At 41.3% G+C, this 24,299-nt stretch overlaps 1 protein-coding gene across 1 annotated transcript; it reads right to left on the reverse strand.

Moving 5' to 3' along the window:
* Positions 1-6,858: 6,858 nt before the first annotated feature.
* Positions 6,859-17,222, reverse strand: LOC147312284 (uncharacterized). Its single transcript, XM_086263743.1, has 9 exons — positions 17,032-17,222; positions 14,104-14,159; positions 13,851-13,989; positions 13,560-13,687; positions 10,631-10,766; positions 9,888-10,065; positions 9,687-9,770; positions 8,146-8,422; positions 6,859-8,056 (listed from the first exon to the last, which is right to left on the reverse strand). Exons 1-9 carry the CDS (start codon positions 17,220-17,222, stop codon positions 7,293-7,295), a joined length of 1,953 nt encoding a protein of 650 aa, XP_086119869.1. The 3' UTR covers positions 6,859-7,292.
* Positions 17,223-24,299: the final 7,077 nt, after the last annotated feature.

The raw sequence follows: 24,299 nt of genomic DNA on the forward strand, positions 1-24,299 counted from the left end.
GGAACTGGCCCATCCTTGTGCATTATGCAGCTCATCCAGCAGATGGCGCTGTAGCTCAGCAGATGTTGCAGTTTTACTTGCGTAGAGTGGACCAGACAGTTGAGAACTATAAAAGAATTGTTTCAGCACACAGTTCTCCACAAAATGAGCTTCACACGTTGGCATTTTAAAGTCTTCTTCGTAGTATGAACAAAATGTGCCGAACTCAACACCCCTGACTTATGTGGCTCTGCTCTCTCTAACAGACTTCATTAGTAATTGATGTGTCCTTGCATGCAAGTTTGTCTGATAGCAAAAAGTTTGTGTGTTTTTGGTTTTTATCAGCTTTGCGCTCACAGAAAGACTGTAAAAATAAATCTCACGGGGAAGTTTAAGAGGCAGAGTACTGATTGAAAATGAATGAAAACTTTCAAACAAAGAGAAATCTGAAATGCTTAAAGTTGCCAGAGAACATCAAAGAGGCAGAGTCTGTGGCAAGTTTGCCTTTAATAAATGCTTGTAGCTCACAGAGCTGTATGTTTGAATGTGGAGGCGCGTCGGGCCGGCCTCTCCATTGTGCATAGGTGCTGAGTCCTGCCTGTCAAAACAGCTGGCAGCTCCCCAAGATCTTTTTCACGAAGCAATGATTCATTCAAACAAAGAGCAAGCCGGGGGACTGTTGGCACATTAAACACGAGATCAACTTGATTGTCTGGGAACAACGGCCTGGTTGCAGAAGTGTTACAGAAGAGTGGGGGGGAATAAATGACAGATGATCACTCATTTTCAGTCGATCATTTATACCTATTAACATCTGTGCACCAAACGAGTTCCACACTTTATGGAGAAATATATTAATCCTTTAAAATCTCACAGTCTTTTTGCTTGAAATGCTAAAAAAGTTTAAAGCTGGCCTCTTTGATAGCTGTGGTGGATTCACAGCATTAGCAAACTGAAAAAAGACCAAGAAGTCACAAAGAAAGAAGCTTTAGTTTCCTGAACCTAATCCTAAAGCAGGGGACTTCTGCTGGGTCGATCCATGTGCTCAGTCTTCCAGTCACATTATTAATATTGTCAAAACGTGAGTCCTTGGGGCCACTTTCTGAAGCCATGAATTTTAAAATCATTTTCAGTGAAGAATTCTTTTAGACTGAGCTGAGCTCTAATCCATTAAACAGCACAGCTTCTGTGGGACCAGGTGGAAAAAACTTTGTCTTTAATTATATTTGCTAATGAATGAGTAACAATTACAACTGCACACTTGATTGTTCTCAAATCCACCCAGGAACATGTAAAACAGATAACTGACTAATTTTAACTGTCTGCTTATTAGAAACAAATGTATGGACTTTTACTAGGTTGACATAAACTGTGCACCTGTAGCGGCATCTCTTACTGTTTATGAGTGCCAATAATATTTTATAATGAACAGTTCACTTAAAATATTGTTTTTATTGGCTTAGATGTGATAAAATGTTAGTAAGTTTGAATGTTTAGTGAATATAAATGTAAATGACGACCTCTAGAGAGGAAGCTTTTTTCATGTCATGTTTTGTTATGTAGATGATGAGACACTTTAGTAAAAAGATTTCATTAGCCTTTATTTTCATTGCAGGAAAGATAAGCGAAGCTTTACATGGCAGAGAGAAGTTAAAAGACTGAAGTGATTCTCACTGAACCCAATTCAGATATTAAAGGTGTCTGTCCATCCATCCCTGACCTTAAACTTTTACAGTGCTGTACTGTAGGATTTTGATGTGCTTCATGGACAAACAGGATTTTCTCCCCATTCTCCGATGATCTACCGCGCTTTGAAAGTCGACGTGTGTTTAAGCTGAGGGCGGCTCCCACGCGCCGAGGTTAAAACGTCTCTGGTCAGGACGTCCTTTAGTGAATTAGCTGGTGTTGATGCCCAACTGACAGTTAATCAGAGGTGGCATCAATTAAACTGCCCTGGGCTCAGGTTGCTGCCCTGCGGTGCTGGGCGTTTTGTGCACCGCTGACCCCCCGTGACTCATATACGGACGCTCACGGTGAGCAGCTGGAGCCCAGTTAACCACCGCGCCACCCTGGACTGTTCCCGGCCCTCCACTGCGAGGTGACTCTCAATTATGGATGACCATCATTAGAAACTAGACACGCCGGAACACAGGGTTACCCAGACTGGCACACACAGGCGCGCGCGCAAACACCGTGATGGACACAGCGATTATGCTCAGAGACACCCAAGACTATTGAAGTGCTAATGGAGTAACACCATCCATTTCATTCCATAAGCACTGCACCTGTAACCCCTGTGGCCTCCAGCTCACCACCAGTTAGTATTTTCCATATCAGTGTCATCGTTACTAGCAATTTAAAAATCTGTGTCATATCATGATATTCGAGGGGGGGTAGCTGAGTGGATGAGTTCTTCTCTTTCATGCATGATAGCGATACAATATTCTTGTCTATTGTACATATTTGTGGTTTTGTATCAGCTCTTAATCCTGCATTTGTTCTGGGATCATCTGGGGACATCTCTCATCAGTCATTAACAGATGAACTGAGCTGTAGACTGTAGACGGTGGCATTATGCGTTCACAGTGTACGCGCACGCAGGCACACACACATACGCAGACATGAAGGCTTCAGCTTACAAGTACAATCAGGGTACGTTAGGTTTTTTTGTGGGCTCTTTTCTGCAGCTTTTAAATACACGATTCTCCCTCAGGATTAGTCTGCACGGAGACAACTTTTTGTGCACAGACAATCAAAAGCAATCTAACGAGACCACATTGTTGCATAGCAATTTAGTAAAGACAAAGACACTGATCCACAGAGGGTGGTGTGAACAAATGCTAGTTAAGACAAGAAATTTACAATGACTTTATAAATGGGTACAAAGACAAATGAGGAAAGAAGGGAGACTGGAGGGAAATAATGAGTGAAAAAAAGATTTAAGACACATCTGCTGGGTTCAGAAAGCTCACGGCTGCTGTTTCTAATGCTTCTCTAATATTTAACTAACTTAACAAAAAACAGCAAACATCAAAAGAAGTTGCAGGGAGACAAGTCCAGGCATGTTTGATGTCTGAACAATTTTAACTAAATGAGCACACATGACTAACTGCCCTTGACCACAAGCAACCATCCCTATAGCATCTTACCAAATGGGCCATAACCTTCAGGTGTGTGTTATCTCAGATATTCCCAGGATTGGACGTCCCAGCAAACTCACTTCAAGGTCAGATTATGCAATGCTTTTTAAAAACTCAGGAGCTGCATCTCAGCAATCGCTGCTAAAGGTGGTTCTACAAGTTATTGAATCATGGATGTTACTTTTCTTGGGACTGCACAGAGTCCTGAGAAAACGTTCTTGTTCTCACGACTGTGCTTGCAGATGTGTTTACAGACAGCTTTAAATGTCACTGAACAGCAGCTGAATAGCATCTTTTTGTGGGTACTCACCCTCTTCATCAGCAGTATGTAAGCATCTGCTTGGGTCCGGTGGCCCTGAGAGGCCAAACGGACTGCAACTTAAGACACCAGCAATAAGAAAAACGCTGCAAAAGCACACAAAACACAACGGAAATTGGAAAAACGAAAACAGAAATAGGAAAAAACACTAGGGAAGTGTTTCTGGGGAGACAATAACCCGACGGACCAATTGCAGGAACCCAAAACATGGTAGGTGTGTTTTATCATGATTCATAAAATACTGATGATGGATTTTTAGGCTAATAGTTAGGCTAACACACTTACCTCTCATCTTTTCTTTCCTCACAAGAGTGATAGATCCTCCACTTCTTTTAAGTGTCTCCCAGCGCAATTCTTAGCATATTTTGGTTCCTGCAACTGGTCCGTCGGATTATTGTTTCCCCATAAACACTTCCCTTGTGCTATTGGCAATCTGTTTTTCCCTATTTCCGTTGTGTTTTGTGTGCTTTTGCAGCGTTTTTCTTATTGCTGGTGTTTTATTAAGTTGCAGTCTGTTTGGCCTCTCCGGGCCACCGTATCCAACAGATGTAAATGTCTCAGAGACCTTATATTACAGCTGTCCATAAAGCATGTATAATCCTGATCTTTTACTATTTCCCATTCCACTTTCAGAAAGTGTGTGTAGTTAGTGCAAAAGACCTCACAGAGCTTCACGTTGACCCTCGGATGTCATTCTGACCTAAATGGACCCTTTTATACCACTGGTTGTGGAAAGTCTAACTTTTCCTGCATGAAGCCAGTAGAGCTTGAACTCTATGTTCTCTAACACCTTTGAAAGCCTTTGTTAATGGCATGATGCTCATCACATGACATTTCCTGTGGCATGCATGCAAATGCAACGTTCCAGTAGCTATGGATACATCTGTAGGTGCAGCATGCATTTTTAATTGAATTTCCATACCACGTTCATCCAAATTGTTGTGCGCATGGTTTATTCAGAATCAGTGTGACTGAAGTCATTTCTAAACGGGTGAGGGTTACCAATGCTTGTTTACTCACACCAACATTTCCAGCATCCAAAACAAGCATTATGGATCTTTTTATGTTAATTTAATCCAAAGAGCTAATATAGTTTCATTATAGAGTTATACTGAAATAACATATTTTGTTTTCAATGTTATGCACCTTTATTTACATAGGCTTACTTTACTTGGCAGCTTTACTGTTACTCTACTATTGTACAGCTTGAATGTGTGCTCATGTCTGATAACAGTATCAGAGCTTACTGGTTCATATCACTGTTAAGTAGCCAGAGAGGTAACTGGAGTTCGAAATGTATCCAGCTCAGTGGGTTCAATCTGTCCATAGTGGGCACACACAGAACATCCACCTCACCAATACACACACTCGCAAACAAAAGTATCAGATGACGGTCCCTGAATTATTGAGAGCCACCAAGCAGCAACCAGATTCTTCTACATCTTTGTCCTGAATATTAATGATCCGCAGATCCTAGACTTGGGGTGGCACAAGCCAGAGATTTGGGGAGAAAACATTGCTGACTTTTTAAATATACATTTATTTTGCCCGAAACACGAGAATCTCAGGTTAAACCTCACTAAATTTCGACAGCCACTAAACAGCTAAATCGGGTGTCAGACGTAATCAGACGTAAACACAAAGCGCGGACCCGACGCTTTCTCACCCGACGGCAGGTACACGGGCACGCCGTCGGGGCCGACAGCTCACTGATTCTGATGCGTCGGCGGGTTCGCGCTTTGTGTTTACGACTTTTTTGTGCTCGAGTCTGAAGCTGCAGGTTTTATCACTCTCCAACCAAAACTGATTGAACCAGCAGCCAAAGACGATCCAAACTGCGCTTCAGATTTCGCTTCACATAAACATCGTCACGAAGTCCCTCTGACTTTTGGTGTTTTGCTTCCACCATGATAAAATCACACTTCCTGCACCCTTCAGTGTACTTCAAGAACAGTTTCCCATCTAAAAATCTGTTTTCTGCATTATTGCTTGCTTAAATTTAACTGACTTCCCTGAAGAAAGTCTCATGTCTGCTGTTCAATACTAAAGAAATTGTAACTTTTTAAAATGATGCAAAATTGAAAAATGCTTAGCTGTGTTTCTAATCAAACCTTTGTAACGTTGCTCTGCTTCACTTCAGCAGCATCAGGTAATGTTTATATGTTGGTTCATGGTTTTCTTCCGTTTTTGTTCTACTGCAGAATATTTTGAAGGTTATCTGCTATAAAAAGCCAGGCCGGGAAAATCTCCTTCATCTCCTTCACAGGCATCTGCTGTGATGCTCACACCTCTGATAAAGTCTCGCAAGTGTCAGCTTTCTTTTTATAGATATAAAAATATGGATATGTACTGATAAATGATCAGAATTATAATGCTTCTGACTGTCTGAGGCAAAATTTCTCTGATTCAAATTGAATCGACTCGTGGATCAAATCAGAACCTTGTGAATCAGAGTCTAATTGATTCTAGAAATCAGTGACGATACAGCCCTAATGATAGCTCTGTATATGAAGGTGCATTCAGAACAACAACTTTGTGTCATGTAAGAGCTTAAATTTTATGATTTTAAAGCACAGTAACCTTTAGCATCTGTCAGCCCGATACTAGTCAGGGCGTATAATTTTACCATAATACAGAAACTTTCTGTTTGTCTGTGAACTCCTACTATACAGGAGTTGAACAACCGAAAATGGCGCACAGGTGCACTTCCAAGTCTTCTCATCTTTGCGTCAGTAGGCCCCTGAAGGTTCTTATCTAGATCAGATATTATGTCATTATGTTGCAACATGATAATATCACAATACACTAAATTGTGTAGTCATTATGCACTTACAGCACCTTATAATAGCATTTAATTTCATGGCAATAACGTCTAATTTATGACCGCAAAACTTGCATGATGTGTTATGATGTTATAATGTTGCCTAAGAACCAACTAGCAATTTATTAAAATAATAGACATATACTTGCATATACAATGTATTACCCCTGTGCTTTTTTCTACTACCCTTGTCAAGCTTGACTATTTGATTGGCAAGATATTCGTCAATCAAATAGTCACAAACTGATATTTGTTTGTGCTCACAAACATTTTTTATTCCTCTCACCAAGTGAGACATTGGTCCAAAAAAAGCACGACCTGGGGCCGGATAATCGGAAGAAGATGGAGTAAGAAGAGTTAAAGATGAATCTGAGGGATAGATTATTTCCTAAATTAGATTTATAATATATTTCTTGTTATGATCATCATGTTTTCATATTATCACTTCTTTTAACCATGATAATGGTTTAGTGTACATCTGACACAGACCACAAAATAAATAAATAAAAATATTTGTATTCTTTGTGTGACTGTTTTTTTCTTTTCTTATGGCAACAATAACTTTGAAAAAGAAAGCACATAAAAACATTAACCAGTATCAAGGATTGCTTTTACTTTCACTGTCAGTACAAAAATCTATTTCAGAAGAGTGAATACAAACAAAGCAAAAAAATCATCATTTTAAATTCTGCCTTTGACTTTGTGTCAGTGGAGATCAGCACGTCAAAATTCAAGAACAACATGCTTGATAGGTGCTCAGCCAAAGTCTTGTTGATGGACACTGGAGTTGTATGACTTATTGTTAAGAGTTGAAAGCTTTGGCACTGCAGCACTGACCCTGCTGGTGAGAAAAGGCATGAAGAGAACAGCAGAGTGAGAAAGTAATATCGTTAGGATTGTACTTTTCTGTAGCTGCCATTTAAATCTGTTCCAAATAACTGTTGCTCGCTATTATTTCTGTTGACACCAGTATTTACTGAATACTTCTTTAGTTACTGTCCCTGAAATACTATCAGATCCTGTCATCTTTGTGTCAGTAGTCCATGCTGTGTAGCTGACTCTTCCTGTCAGGTTTCCCCTGCAGGCCTGCAGAAAGCAGTGGAAGGTTCAGGTCTGCCACGCGACGCTGGAGAGACGAGCGCAACTGAATTGAGTTCCTCTTGGCTCCATTTATCCCTCCTGCTACTCTCTCTCCTCGTGCTGCAGACAGCTCTTTCCTCCTTCCCCTCTCCTGCCTGAGGTTCTTGAAGACCAGAGTATGTTGTCTTTGTGAGGGGAGAGCAGGAGGTTTAGACCCATTCACGAGGAGTCTCGGGGGCCCGGGTCGGGTCAGCCCTGCCCATGTCATCTTCCTTCCCCGCCCGTCTTTAAGCGCCACGTTGTTGAGGAGTGGGAGGGGGGAAGAGGGCGATGTCTGTGACGCCTCAACAGAACCCAAGTGGCCTCTGTCTGAGGAGTGTGTAGTGCGCGTGTCAGTGTCCAGGAGCGTCCTGGGAGACGTGCCGTTCTTCTCGGATGAATAAAACGTCTGCAGCTTCTCCAGTCGCTCATTGATGCTCAGGTGATTAGAATCTTCCTGGCGTCGGGTGCCTTTGAAGCAGTCTGACACGGGGTCTGCAGCACCATCTGACTGAGTAGTCCTGAGCAGGTGCGTATTTCGGACTGGTCTTGACGTGCTAGTATCTCTGATTGGCTCTGCAGGTAAGGGAACTTGGCAAGGGGCGGAGTCACAGAGTTGAGATGTGGAGTTTTTAGGAGGAGAAAGGTGGACGAGTTCCCTGTCTCCAAAAACAGTTACTAAAATACAACGAGATAAAAGTATAGTATAGTTGACATTGTATTATACTGTCACTGCATGCAGCATTTGTATTTAATGCCCTCCTCACCTTCTGCAAACAGTGTCTCTCTGGCATCTAAGGTCTCCTCATCAGTAGCCCTCTCCTCTGCAGACAGAGGTGCAGGGGAAGGAGAGGGGAGATGAGGGGGTAAGGACGGAGAGGCAGAGTGAGGAAGCTGGGGTAGAGAAGGAGAAGGTGACCGATTCTCGTCACCCTCTCTGTGCAGGTTCTCAGTCCTCTTTCTGCTGCTCTTAAATTCACTTGCCTGTTGGTTCCTCAGAGGCTTGCTCAGCTGCTTCAAGCTTTTTTCATTGGTTGGTTCATTCTGAAGGTTGATCAGTGATTGGTTGTCAGGATGATGAAAGAGGAATATAAAACCAACAATACATGTATGATACTGAAACACACTACCTGACACTAGTTTGTACCACAATGTTGCCTTAAAAACTAAAAAAAATTAAAGCCAATGCAAAAAGCATTGCATTATTTAGGACATGGCTACTTTGATTGACAGGTGGTTGCTGCCTCTATCTTTCTGCCCGGTTTCAACTCTGCAGTTTTTGATTTTTGATTTTGATTGTACGCGTGTGTGGTTTCTGGAGTTTTTAGTGCAATTATGTAACAGATATATATAATTCGACTTGATGTGTTCATGTAGAGCCAATCGTTGAAGAAGTCTGTACAAAAGAGATGGTGAGAGAAAGGCTGCATTTTGTGTTTTAAGCAGCAATAATTAGCAGCTGTTTGTGTCTGTGGGGTTTACAGAAGCAGCTTGTTAAATAAGCTTGTTGGTGTTAGCAGATATGTTAGCATGTGATCCTCTAATGATAATCACTTTAAGCATATTTGCACTGCACAAGACACTAAATAATGTGGATTGCACAACACTGGTCATTATATTCTTCATTTCCAGTTAATACTTGTACAGCTGCTGTTATTGTGTATATATATATTTATATTTCTTCATACATTCTTATATATTTCTATACTGTGTATTGTGTATTTTGTTGTACAGTTATTTTATTTTCAACTTTAATTCATATATTTGATCTTATTCTTTCCCAGTTAAATTTACCCTTCATTCTAATTTGTGTTGTGCAGTTATTTCATTTTTAACTTTAATTTTTATATTTTATTTTATTCCTTCCTAGTTAAATTTACCCTTTTTAATTTTCATATTTATTTCCTATCTTATTGATAGCCTTTCTTTTTTTCTTTAGGCCACGAGCAGTTGTGTAAGCATTTCACTGCATATCGTACTGTGTATGACTGTGTATGTGACAAATAAAATTTGTATTTGAATTAGAATTTTGAATTTTAATTCTAGACTTTAGTACGGGTCCAAAAACCAGCTGGTAATGTCCGTGTTATATACAGTCTATGTGAATCAAATGAATGAGATGCATGGTCAGTTTTTCTGTGTGGGCTGTTTTTGACTTATATGTTCCTTTATTATGTACTGTAAGCACACATGAGTGGCCCAAATTCAGTTTATACTTAAAATGGATCAAAACTTTATCTGACTGTTGATTGAACCAATATGTCAGGGAGAGTAATAATAGTAGTGAGATGGGCGACCTCAGCATTACCTGTTGTGGAGTCTGGGATTCACTGTTATTCCTCTCTTTCCATGTATTCTTGCTGGGAAGACTCCAGTCGTTATTCTCTAGCTTCTGACAAATTAATCATTGTTGATGCCAAACCATGAATATATCACTTGTACTGATGGTTTTTTGTGTTTCATGTTTTCAGGCCTTTGTGTGTATATCTGTGTGTTATAACGGGAATACCTTGCTGGCTTTGGCTCCTCTCTGACTCCTGTTGAGTCGGCTGAGCAGCAGGTGATAGGAGGCCGTGAGGGCCGAGGGTCGGTTGGTTGTGACCACGTGTATGATTTCAGAGAGGGAATATCCCAGTGTCTCTGTCATGTATTCTAGCACGGTCGAGTTGAGATCCTCTGAAGACAACCTGGAAAACAAGAGAAAGCTTTGGAAAAGGCTCACAAATGAGAAATAGAAGGAAGAAGAAGAAGTGGCTCTAACAGGCCTGTGTGGCAAAGAAAGACTTGGAGCTGAAGGATTTTTGGAGCAGGGCTGCAACGGCTCTCGCTCACAGACTGTGGCATCATTCCTGCGGATTTCGGAAAACGCATTATTTCCAGCAGGAGCCATACATGATTGCATTTCCATTCTGCGTAAAGTGATAAAAGCTTTTTAGTTGTGCTATAATACACAAAGCTGTTACACTGCAGACCACAAAAATGTTCATTTTGTTCTCAGACACGCAGTGATTTCCCTCTTGGTTCTTTTACCCACACTGTAATGTTTGCTGCAGAACTTTCCCTGAGGAGAGGCTTTGTGTCCTCCTTTTCTCTCATGGAACAGATGCACATTCTTATGTTACAGTATAATAACGGTATAAATCATTTCAATCGTTACAAGAAGGGTTCTACTTTTTGCAAACACATTACCATTGTCTTTTGTGTATATTGATGAATTGGATGTGCACCACATGCGTTAAGGTGTGTTTGTACCTGTTTTTATGAGAGAGAGTGTGCAGAGCTTTTTTGGAATAGCCCTCATTTATCCATCTCTCCTCCATGGCAGCTCTAACGCTGGGTCTCTTTGCTGGGTCGGGCTCCAGGAGAGACAACACAAATGACACAGCACCTGCAAAGATGAATCTTTTTAAAACAGGCGATTTCTATATTTGGTTGAGTTTAAATTTTTATTGCCCATTTTCAGAAAGCCGAAGAAATTTACAAGCATTTTCTAACTTCCCATTAATGCATCAGACAGACAGATAGACAGATAGATAGATTTGTCCAGTATATCCACTCTCCTTACTCTGAAAATGTCCAGTAGATCAATAGTGGGTCAATGAACTGAACTAAAAGAGCTGTTAAAGGAAGGTCATGGGTAGATTCTCATGAAGGAGGTGATAACTGTTAAAATGTCCTTTTTTCTGCTTTGTGGTCAAGAGAAAAGAGCAGCATTAGACATAGAAATGAGAGGACCTGTGTAGCCAGTGTGCATCAGCTGGTCGTTAATCACAGGCAGGATTGTGGTTACTGTTTGATAAACATCTCATCACAGATGAGCCCAGGGCCGAGAACCATCTTTTCCACTGCTGTTGCAACCTTATAAGTGATACATACTTAGAGTACTGACGACTTAATTTGCTCGCTCTTTGTGACTTGTGAAACTGTATCAGACAGCGAGGAGAGAGGCAGGGTTTCCCTTCAGGAGAACCAATTCAGCCTGTCAGCCTGTGACAGAGAGCTGTTCTGTGGCAGCCAAGCATGGATGATAGTTTGAGTCCAGATGGGGATTCCAGATACGTTTCACAGTGTAAAAGAGCAGATGGGTTCAAGCGGGATGGCTGCCACATTCAAAGACACATCAGCCAAGACTGCTCTGTTCACTTTACTGCTATCAGTTCGCTTTTGGTTCAGAGCCAGACGCCTGTCTCAGCCAGGGACAACTCAGTTTGTTTGTAACAGATCAAAGGAAGACACACGATTGATGAATTTTAATCAGTGAACCTGTGGAATTGTCATTCCTCCAGACAACAAACACATAAACTGGCAAACTGGTACAGATGAAAGAAAAAAATATACTTAAGATGAAAGTAGAGAAGCCTAGAAAGAAAATCCTAGAAAGCAAAGATATATAATTTAAAGGATATCACAGAAACAAGCCAGACAAGCACGTAAGCTAAGAAACGGGCCAGTCTTCACCAAATCATGAAGTTCATGAATTACCATGGCTGAAGAGAAAAAGAATCGGTATCATGGATAATTTAAAAACTCTAGAAGCACACAGCCCCATTAGGAGGCAGAATAAAGTCTAAAAGTTAATGTGAATGTCTCAGATGCCCGGCCATGGCAGCGGTACAGCCACTAATCTGATCTTGTCACAGTTTCAGAGCCTCGGAGCTGTGCTGGTTTTCCCCACAGTAACAGGAGCTATGTTTGTTTGCGGTGACATGGCGCCATGACTGAGCGTAATGATGGGACTATGTGTAAGAGAGAGACCAAAATAAAGTAGAGAGAAACAGGACACTGAGGCTGCTGTGGACTTGGCAGAAGACAAGTGGTAGAGGTAAGCAGTTTGTAAAACGTTTCTTTCCTCCGATTTATTATGCTACGACACGTCTAAAGGCAAAAACACGACTTCCATAAAGGTTTAATAAGTATCATCATGTAGACTTGTTTTTATATTGGTTTCAGAATGAATAAACACTTTCAGCTACATCAGCTCATAATATAATCTGGCATTTCTTTGGTATGTCTAAGTCTACTCACTTATTCTCATTCGCTTCATTCTCCAAGACTCAACTTCAGAACTACACTTAACCCAGTGGCTTTTTAATAGTATAAGCCCAATAATCATGGCAGAGGTTCACCAATCTGCAAAAAACTGTGTCTGCAAATTGGGAAACAGTTTCAAAACAATTTCACTAGAAACTGAAGATTTTGAATTCCTCATCATTCGCAGTAAATGTCATCATCAAAAGATTCAGCAAATCTGGAGGAATCTCTGTGTGCAAGGGACAAGTCTGATCTTTGGGCTTCTCAGGTGGCGCTGCATTAAAGATGGGCACAATTCTATCTTGGACATCAATGCACGGGCTCATCAACGCTTCCGGAAATCAAGTGTGTTAACACAGTTCACCATGTCATCCACAAATGCAGGTAAAATCTCTATCATGCAAAGATTTAGAATGGACAAAGACAAAGTGGAAACCTGTTGAAATTTGAAATAATTTTTTGGAAATCATGGACAGCGCACACCTTAGCGCAATGAGTAAAGGAGTCATCTAGCTTGTAATCAGCACTCAGTTGAAATCCTGGATCTCTGATAATATGGATGTCAATCAATGCCTGTGGGATGAAGCGCCTTGAGGCGACTTTTGTTGTGATTTGGCGCTATATAAATAAAATTGAATTGAATTGAATTGAATTGGGCATGATCAATGCTGAAAGATGTATACGCAGGTTTAAGAGCATCCAGATGACATCGTTTTCACGAAAAAAAACCTTGCATATTTCAGCCAGACAACACTAAACTACATACTGCATCTATGCCAACAACATGGCTTCGTAGTAAGAGCCCGGGCGCTGAACTGACCTGTCTGCAATCCAGGTGAAAATATTTAGCACATTATGAAATCTAAAATATGGCAAAGAAGACCCAGGACTGCTCAGAGCCTACAATCCTATTTCAGTCATGAATGAGGCGACTTTCTTCTCCTGAAAGTTCAACAGCAGCTCTCCTCAGTTCCCAGACATTTATGTAGTTAAAAGACGAGGGGGTGCTAACCAGCGGTAAACATAACCCCGTCCCATTTTTTTTTGTCCTACTGTGAATAAAGTTTTGGTTTATGAGATTTTCAAATGATTGCATTCTGTTTAAATACGGTAATGATAGAAGCTTTGTTTCGGTCACTCTGATAGGTACCTTTGCTGATGTCACCGGGGATGCTGCTGATCTCCCCGTTGACCATCTTCTGGTGCAGCTGTTTGATGTTGAACGGCTCAACAGTGAAGGGCAGAGTTCCTGTCAGCATTGCAAACATGCTCACGCCTCTGTAGATACACACAACGGGAAAATGTGAGGAGGCGGTCGACACATTTACATGAAAAATACTGAGAAAATCATTACATAATCGGTTACAACACTATAGAAAAATGTGTTCAATATCCAAGCAGAGAGTTTCTCTGATAGACACACTGAGACTTTCTCACTTACACAGACCACACATCCACTTTGGGTCCATACTTCCTGTGAGCGAGGAGCTCCGGGGCGGCATAGGCTGGACTTCCGCACTGGGTGCTGAGGAGCTCCAGAGATAAAGAGTCAGTCTTCAGGGTGTTACTCAGGCCAAAGTCTGTGGGAGAAATCATCATCTTACAGCAAAGTTCTTTTCAGAAATTTTAGATAGCTAAAACAGTTTAGCGTAAATAATTGAAATCAGTATGTTAGTGACGAAACTACAACATACCCACAATCTTTATATTGTTGTGTTCATCCAGAAGGAAGTTTTCGATCTTTAAATCTCTGAAAATAGGGGAGAAGGAAAATAAGAGACAAATCGGTTAGGTCTCAAAGGAAGAATGTGGTTCATAGTAGCATTTTTATAAGGCTCTGTCCTTAATCCTACAGGAATTTCTAGTTATTTTTCTCCACACAGTGCTGATGAGTGTTCTGGGGCAATTTACTTGACAGACATCATGGTGGTTGCTCAGAACTCCAACACTAAGCTTTTTCTGTGTATTTATAGATGACCAGATGAGATGGGATCAGACTGGACCCACAGAAGCAAAAGGAATAACCCAAACGCTAAATTTGGGTTTGGGTAGAGCTCAAGCTTTTGGAAAAAATCCTCAAAAAGAGAGTTTTTGTCAGAATAATCTCCTCTGGTGATTATGTTTTAGAAAAGAAGCTAATCGCCCAAACTTAAAAGCCTGCACTCGATTTTCAAATCAATTCACGTCACCTTTTTCTGACTTATCTCTTATTCTTTACCAAAATACCATATCTCTGTTCACCTGAAAAAGTTGCTTCATTCCCCTGAAAGTACCCCAGCCTCACCACCAACCACACTGAATGCACTAAAACTACCAAGCTAAATGAAAATCTGCGGTCAGGAGCGAGAGAGCCCCTATAAACTACAGCCTGGGAATCCGCCATGCTCCTTTCATCTGCCTTCATCTAACCAAAAATCCAGAAAACCCTGCTCACACAACCCGAGACAAGTTCAAAGAGAGGCGGAGGAAGAAAGAGAGAAAAAAGAGCAAGAGAGAGCGAGAGCAGACATTGTCATAAAGGAGAAAATGTATGCGGTGAACCTATTGAACGTGGGTGGCAGGAGGTGCGTTTAAGTGCAAAATTTCCATTTATTTCCAGTTTAATCATCTCTGTGTGGCATTGTGGTGCAGTGTGTGTGCGCGCGCGCGCGTGAGCGAGTGCGTGCGTGTAGGTGAGCGCGTGGGTGTGTGTGACAGAAAGAGGTGCCATTGAAGGGTTGAGAGCGACGTCGTTGAGGGACTTCATTAGAGAGGAAGTCCATGATGTTGTGATGATGTGTGAATCATGGCGCCGGCGCAGGATGATGAGGTCATTGCCTGGTAATCACATTCCCACCTTCAGAGGAGCCAAGGTCTTAAACCAAAGCGCAGAGCTGTGCATAATGTGTGCGGCTGTTTTGCAAGTGTGTGTGTGAGAGACTATTGAGTCTCTAACACCTACACGTACTTAAATACCACTAAAATAAAACTCTCATCTCCCACACCGCGCTGTGCCCAGCACTTCCTCCTCTGTAGGCTGTTAATGTCCTGCAAACTTCTTTCTGCGTGTATATGCATGCTTTTTCAAGATGTGTGTATGAATCATAAAGCTTTGAACCATATAAACAACTTTTTGTTTTGATCCGTTTTTTAATTCTCTCTCTTTTTTTCCACCTTTTTAAAAATAAATATCTTTGACCAATCGGCTCAACAAGAATATTTTCTTAGTAATTTTCGATTGGTAGGATTTTCTACTCGCCTATCAAACATGCTTTAGGAGATCACATGTCAAAGGCCATATGAGATTCAAATTTGGCACTAAATTCTAAATGTACTCAAAAGTGATCAGGTTTGGGGGTCACTGTGGCCTCACAGCTGGTTGCCCAAAAGCTTTCTTTTCTTTTCTTTCTATGATTCTGAGCTTTAGTTGGAGTCGGGCACAAAACCAGGTATGAGTTAAAATGTTAAAGTGGACTTACTACAGTAATTTCCGCCCCCTTTATTTTATTGGCGGGCTCTACTAGAGCAGCTTTGCATGATTCACAGTTTAAAATAATCCATATTTATTCTATAATGGGTCTTTATACAGCCCCATCAGTTCACTGTCCACCTGACACAGGCCATTTTATCTCCTTTAAAACCAACTTTCCTCTGACTGGCTCTCCCTCATCAACAAATATTTAACACCACTTGCAGGCAGCTGCCATCCTTAAAGTGGCTTCGGTGTGACAAGACACTGATTAAACGGTCATAAGATAGCATCAGTCTGCTATCAGGTGACTGAGTGATTACATCCAATCTGTGATAAATCTGTGAACATTGCAAACCTGTTGCCATCTACACAGAAATTCAAATTCCAGCCAGAAACTCAGTAATCTGAAAGGGAAGTTCAGAATTTCCTCCACAAGTAGATACAGATTTGCAAACCTGTGCCAACCTATCTGAGAGTGACTGCAGTCACTCCAAGTTAGACAATTCTTTAGAGACAGGTTGCCTCCCAGCAGGTGACCTGTGCAGTCGCTGTGCGATCAACACTGGTTGCAACCAGTTTGTTGTTGCAACTGCTTGTAACTGGTTGTAGAATGTGAAAACATTTTGTGCAATCATTTTCCTAATCACAGGGAGGTTCCTGTTCCATGTTTTGCATATATATTTATATAGCAGGTGACCTGGACCTACTGTGTTCACAGTCAGAGAGATAGAAGGAGATTTTTCATTATTTGATCACCAGCTAAGCTGTTGATTGTTCATCATCATCATCATTTTCATTAGTATCATCATCATTACATCATCGGTTGCATTTTAGTATAAAGAGATACCATTTGCAGCATGTTTAGAAGCTCTAAATAACATCTGTTGTATTGCTTTGACATCAGTTTTACTCGATGAGAGACTTAAAGCCGATTGTAGTAATATAACAATTTGACAACTGTTCAAAAAGCATTTGATCTTTTCTCTATGCAAATGAGTGAACTGTGAACGATGCAATGGAGTAAATCCACCTATTTACTATGAAGACTAGATAAAGACATGGAGCAGAGTCAGAAGCCTTCTAAAATTGTAGATGAGATCTGCCTCGAAGGCATACATGCTCCTCCTGTGTGCGTGCGTGCGTGCGTGCGTGCGTGCGTGCGTGTAGCGACCTGTGCACGATGCCGTGTTTGTGCAGGTGTTCCACAGCAGAGAGGATCTGTCGGGTGTAGCGCCGCACCTCCCGCTCCTCCAGCCTCTTCCTCTCACAGATCCTGTCCATCAGGTCTCCTCCAGCACAGAGCTCCATAACCATGTAGTAACTGTTCTCAGTCTCCAGAGTCTGACGCACAGGATTATTCATATGTGGTTCACAGCAGATATAAAATAACCTTTCAATTACTGTCTGCAATCAACATCTACCACTGAGATAGAAATATGTCTCTGGATTCATGTATGTGTATTTCTGATGATGTTAATGGTTGATGGGTGAATATGTACTTGTTGTTGTTGTTGTTGTGATTTTTTATTTTCATGTCTTTACCTCCAGCAGAACTACAATATGAGGGTGTCGCACCATCTGATGAATGCGAGGCTCCCTCTTCATGTTCTTCTGTACATAGGAGTCCTGTCGTGCTTTTTTTTTGTCTATCACCTTAATGGCTACCTGAGAACAAACATGCACACATGCACATTCTTTTGTTTTGTTGTTTTTGCCAGAAATCAACAGAAATTTACACAAAGACACTTTGCTTTATATAGAAAATAGATTAAAATGTTCACAGGTGACTGTAAGAAAACCTGATATTTATTATGACCAACATGTAACACACTTAGGTTGAAATTTCAGAGGCTTATTTTAAGGAAGTAGGGTGCGTAGGTCTGTCACTTTTTGTGTCTGCATTTTCTCCACTCATCCAGAGGTTTGAGCCAACGGCCTATAGTCATGAACCCTTCAAAAGCTCAGGATACGGACTGCTCTGAACGCTCGAGTTTAGATTTTTGCCACTTAGTATGATGCCAGAGAGAGAATATCCTTAATATGGTGATCTCAGGAACTGGCTGTGAGCACTGCAGCTCCACCCACCTGCTGTTCAGTATAAGAAGCAGCCAAACAGAAAAGAATTGGCCTAAAGGGAGAATGAAGGGAAAGCTACACGTAGACTCATTGTAAGATTAATAAGGATTATTGTAAACTGTGACTCATATAAAACTACTTTAATAGGGTGAAACAACAACACTAAGTTGGAAATGAGAAAAAATATTTAAATATTTGGTAACAACAGCATTTGTGCTCGGTACAACTATTTTTCCTCAGAATAACGATCGTGGCAAACAAGCACATTTAAAATGGACTAAAACTGAATATCAAAATTAAAATGAAATAAAATAATACCCTCCTCCCCCAAAAATAAAAAACACAACTAAGTGAAACAATATCCTGCACTCTTTCTTTTTATAAAAAAGAAAAACTTTTGAAAGTGAACTAAAAAGAAAATTTGAAAACGAAACAACCAAAATAGTCTGCAAAGACAAACAAAGTAAATGTTTTATTTATTAAAAAATGATGCATCTTGGACACGTAGCACCGTTGGTTTAAATAGCAGTTAAGATCAAAAGGGCTCATTTTATTACCAAATCTGTGTCTTACTGCATGCGTGAGTTTCTGTGTCATAAACATGTAACATTTCTGGCTTAGGTCAACAAAACATTTCCAGAGAAATCCAAAGGCCCCCAGCAGTGGATGCTTGCAGGTTTACAGTTTTCACCTTAACACAGTATCTACCTGCAGAGGGTAAACTGGGTTAAGAGGAACAACAACCCCCCAGATGAGTTTGGCCATCGCTAAGGCAACCAGGTCAGGTACATTGCCAGGGTCAGCGACTCGGTGACCGGTGAAAGTTACACTTATGGATACACACAAACACATTAATGAAACACATGCACAGTCTCGCCTGCACAGTGAGTGCAGATGGATTGCCATATCACCAAAAATAGATGTGGAAGACACAGAGTACTTACAAAGATGCAAATTCATGTTTTTTGTTAATCTGAAAGAGCGCCGATTCTAACATCAGTCTGCACTTTTTAAAGGAACCAACGACAGACATATTGCACAGAAACAGATGCATTTCAGACCTCTTAAATCTGCTGAGCAAATGTTGTCTTGTAAAACCCCTCATAGTCATGAAATAAGCAGTTATGGATGAATCTGACTGAGTTCTGTGCACATAACAAGAATAATAACAGACTACTACGTTCTTTAAACCCAAGAGTGTATAATTATCAGTTACAAGGCACTAGTTGTAAGCATGTAATCATAATCTTGTATGTGTGTGATCTTTTTCTTTGCCAGTGTGCCACCCCACCAGTCAGTGACATGTCACTTCATGTCTGCTCTCTAATTGTCAAATTGGAGAGAAAGCACTGACCTTTTCCCCTGTGCTGATATGCAGCCCCTCCATCACTTTGGCAAATGAGCCCTTGTTGATCATTTTCCCCACCAGGTAGGATCCAACCCGTTTGGAGTGGGGGAAGCTGCGCAGCAGCTCTCTGGGGACCTTCAGGGAGGGCAGAGGCAGCCTCTGCCGGCCCAGCCCAGAGGCTTCCCACTGGGACACCCCGCGCTCCCCTACGCCCCCTCCCTCGGCAACCATGTCCAGAGCAGGCTTCACCGCAGCAGCTGGCATCCCGGACAAGGCCCGGGCCCCATGTGGCCTCCCCTTGCGCTCACAATCGAATCCAAAAACAGGACAGTCCTTACAGAACGGACATGCTAACACACAAATGCACACAAACAGACACACAATGCTGGAGTTTAACCACAGCAGGCAAAACTGAAGTAAAACTCAAATCCTTAATCAGCAAGAGGCGTCTTCAAATGCAGATTTCTGTTGTCCACTCTCGGGTGAGCATATCCTTTTGTTCCAACTGTCTGATGTACGACTCCTCTTTTCTTCTTTCTTTCTTTTGCCTTTTAACAAGTGCAAATGCCTCAAAGTGTCATTCAGCTGTTCACCCGGCTCCTCTCTTGTTCTCTCACTCTGCCTGTCCCTGCCCGATAGTGGATGATTAACCGTTGTGTTCTTAGATCAGCTCCAGTGATGAGGAAGACATTCTACACCTAAATTACCCCCCCTCCTGCACCAAGGTACACACGGATACTCGCAGTTACACAGTGACCGTTTAAAATGATCTTAGTTAGCGTTCTTGATCGGCTCTTTTTCTACTTCAGTCCATTTCGGTTTCACTTCAGACACATAGAAAAATTTGTGTTAACTGTACAAAAAGGTCAGGGGATTGATTGTAAGTGTTTAAATTAGTAATAAGTGTTGGAAGCCTAAAGCTTCATTATTAGCTGAAAATTCAGCTGATGATCCAGAATTTGTTTTAATTTGTTTCCACAAGTTCTTTCATGGATTGTAAAGATCTGGAGAAACTGTTCTGATGCTAAAAGTTAAATGAGAAGACACTCTTTGTGTGTAAACATACTAAATACAAAGCTAGAGCCCGAATTTAGAAAGCCTTAGAAGTGCTACAAGGTAGATTAGCTAGAGCTATGCTAGCTTTCTCTCTTGGTCTCGCTCTTTAGGCTCCGGCTCTGCTAAGCTTATCAAAGCTATGTTAATATCAAATAATATAAGACATGAAAAATCAGTCATCTTATTAAGGCGACTGCCCCTCCCTGAGCCTGGTTCTGCTGGAGTTTTCTTCCGATTAAAAGGAAGTTTTTCCTTCCCACTGTCGTGTTTGCTCATAGGGGGTCAAATGATTGTTGGGGTTTTCTCTGTTTTCTCTGTATTGTTGTAGGGCTTACAATTATATCTTACAATATAAAGCACCTTGAGGCAACTGCTGTTGTGATTTGGTGCAATATAAATAAAACTGAATTGAACTGGATTGAATTAAAGCCAAGAATCAAACTAACCTAGTTCCCCAAAATATCCAGCAACATGTGTCAACATACTTGTCACATACAGTAGTTGATACATTAGTGAATTCAATTCAGTTCAATTTTATTTATACAGCACCAAGTCACAACAACAGTCACCTGAAGGAGCTGTATGTTGTAAGGTAGAACCTACAATAAGACATACAGAGAAAAACCTAACAATCATCTGACCCCCTATGAGCAGCACTTTGGCAACAGTGGGAAGGGAAAGCTCCTTTTTAACAGGAAGAAACCTCCGACAGAACCAGGCTCAGGGAGGGGCGGGGCCATCTGCTGCGACCGGTTGGGGTGAGAGAAGGAAGACAGGATAAAGACATGCTGTGGAAGAGAGACAGAGATTAATAACAAGTATGATTCAATGCAGAGAGGTCTGTTAATACATAGTGAGTGAGAAAGGTGACTGAAAAAGAAATACTCAATGCATCATGGGAATCCCCCCAATTCATTTTGGCTAATTAGAGAGAGCAAGTTAACAATGCGAAAACATCCCCTGTCAATCATAACTGTTAATATCAGTACTGACTTCTTACAGGAAATCTGTGCTAAAGCTACACTGTAGACATGCTCTATCTGCAAACCTCTCTGACACCCTGCGCCATAACCCGACGTGCACCCACCTGGAAATGCAACCACTCATCACTGAAAGCATAGCCAGCAACTGCTGTGATTGGCCTGTTTTTGAATTTATCAGTGAGAAATAACAATCATTGCCTCAATGTAAGGACTCACAGATACAGTTGGAGGGGTCTGCTGAAGTCAAATCAGAATGCATGTGAGGGAATGTAAAACGTGACAAAACGTGAGAAACGAGAGAAACAAAGTGAGCACAACAAAGAGTCGGGGGGAATACCAGAGTTTTATTTGTTTCTATTGTGCACATAAAACACTGGGACACGACCACAGGGTAATTAACACATAACACACCACACAAAAGTATGAATGCTGGTAACGTCATCGGCCACTTAGGTAGGTTACCTCGAGAAAGGATTCCCTACAAAAGTGTTATTTAGATGTTCGAGGTCTTTTGTTTGGCACAGAGAGGTGAGAGGTCAACAACAAATCCCCCCCCCCCCCCCCCCGCCCCCTCTCCTCCAGTCTTTCGCCAAATGGCTTGCTTGAAATCTCTAAATCAAAGAAGATATTTACAAGCCAAATCCCACGAATTGAATCAAAGCCTGTGTAAGAAACCAAATCATAAATGAGAACAATGATTTCCAGTGAAAACAGCAGTTAGAAGGGCTTCAAGTCTTGTACTGACTCAGTGATACAATACTTGCTAAAGAAAAAGGTCATCATTGAAGTGTGTGTCTGCTTTTCTGCTACTCTGTGCATTAAGGCGCACGTCTGTTTGCAAGTAGGGGTCAGATTGCACTGTATTGGCACTGGATACTTCCTCACTCAGCTGATGAAAACAGGGATATAGCCTTAGATCGGCCATGTAACCCAATACACTTGCGCGCACACACACACACACACAACCTTACGCAACCTTTAATTGAGCGCCTGCAGTAACCAAGTGAAGCCTCTATGGTTACTTTGCCTTAAAAGTGGTTACACTGTATAATTTGATTTGGCATTTTGACCAAACGACATGACAGCCTGTCGTTAAACTCGCTGTGATCACAATCAGCACACCTCGTCTCCCATTAGGTTACCATGCCAACATTTTTTTAAAAAGAGCCAACTGGGGGCGCATAGTTATTACACTGGAATGAAGGTTTTGTTTTTTTCTAGAATATTTTGAAAACAAGACAAAAATATGAAATCAAAGCCCATCAGTGCATAAATATGTCTGTGCATACTTACACGCCAGGAGCACTACACTTCATAAACGGGTCTTTAGGCCCTGGCATGTGTGCGGGACGAGGTGTTAACACACCCTCCCTAACGCTGGGAAAGGGTGTCAAGCTGGATATGGCTCTGTGCTGGATGAACACAGGGAAAGAAAGAGAAGGGAAGAAAGTGTGGCAACGGGAGGAAGCTGCATACATCCCTGAGAAAGTGAAGGACGACGGACCGGAAATGAGTGAAAACCGACAACTAGACACAGAGACGGGATGAGTGAGAAGGAGAGAAACCAAGCTTCACAACTGCAAAACAAATGTGAATTAATAAGCCCTCGAGAGACTTTTTATATAACCTCAGCCCCTGCCATGCCTAAATGTTTTGCAGAGGCTTTTCTGTGTGTATAAGTGTGTGTGTGTGTTAATGTGTGTGTTTCCATGGTTCAGAAAAGGTCATTCTCACTGCCAGCGAGTACAGTCTATTTGTGTGTGTGCATTTTATGAGATCGCACATATTTGCCAGTTTTCTAGAAGTACCGCGATGCGTGTATGTTTTTAAAATGATGCATCGACACACATGCATGCATGTAAACTTCGTTTACATGCACGGCAGTATAATTAGGTGTATAACATAGTCCAGTGTGTGTGTGTGCAGCGTTGGTGCACAGGAATGCTGGCTTGCCTGTAGGACTTGGCGAGCTTCTCGGCGGTCACATTAAATGAGAAGAGAAACCCCCTTCTGCTTCCTGCCTGTAATAAATGGATCCCCAGCAACCATTAAGGCATATTTTAACACCAAATAACTCCCCCAAACCACACTAGAACAGACACGACCCCCACCCTCTCACCATCTCCTCACTCCTCACTCTGTTTCCTATTCTTTCACTTCTACTACCGCTGCCACTTCTGTACAAAAAAAGGCGCTTGTTGTAAAAATAAGCTCCTGCGTGATGAACTTCACAGTCACACAGTTTGAGTGTTTCATGAAAGTCGCGACGGTGGCCGTTCTTGCACTGACTGCCCCTTGTTTAAATGTTTTAATTCGACCGTTTTGAGCCTAAACAAGAAGATGAAATCCACATATTATCTCTGAAAGTTCAAGTCTGTATTGCACAATACAAAAATTTGCATGCAAAAAACAGTGAATGTAACAAAATGTGGAGGAAAACGGCGGAAAGCAACACATCTAAATTGTGAGAGAAGAATACAAGAAACATGTGATGCTAATGCATTTATGTAATTACAGAGTATGTTGAAAGGACGACTGCAAAGTGTGTAAATGATTAAAGTAAAAACAAATCACATGGATTCTGCAAATGATTGAACTAGAACTGTAGATTTGTGCAGTTCAGAATATGCCCGTGAAAAAACAAACTCATGATTTATTATTTTAACACTACATAAATTAATCCACTTCAAGGTGTTTTACTGCATGCGTCCAAACATGCAGTAAAATATAAAACACGACAGCTCTCACGTGTAACTATAGACTTTGCGGCTTCTAGACTGTTTGTGATATTTAATGATTTAATGTTATGAGTCACAAGTTAACCCCCTTGAGATTTGTTGACTGGTCTTATGAAGCTGTAAGGACTGAAATATAGAATTTGGTCTCACATAGTTATCCGCTGTCCTATGCAGGAAGAAGCACTGAGCTACAGATTGCTGCAGAGATTGCAAACTGAGTTTTTGCTTGTTCATGTGA

This window comes from Aulonocara sp. 'chitande type north' Nkhata Bay, linkage group LG15, assembly GCF_057382095.1.
Source record: "Aulonocara sp. 'chitande type north' Nkhata Bay isolate Kocher_YH1m ecotype deep benthic linkage group LG15, A_spYH_male_GT1.1, whole genome shotgun sequence".
Lineage (NCBI taxonomy): Eukaryota > Metazoa > Chordata > Actinopteri > Cichliformes > Cichlidae > Aulonocara > Aulonocara sp. 'chitande type north' Nkhata Bay.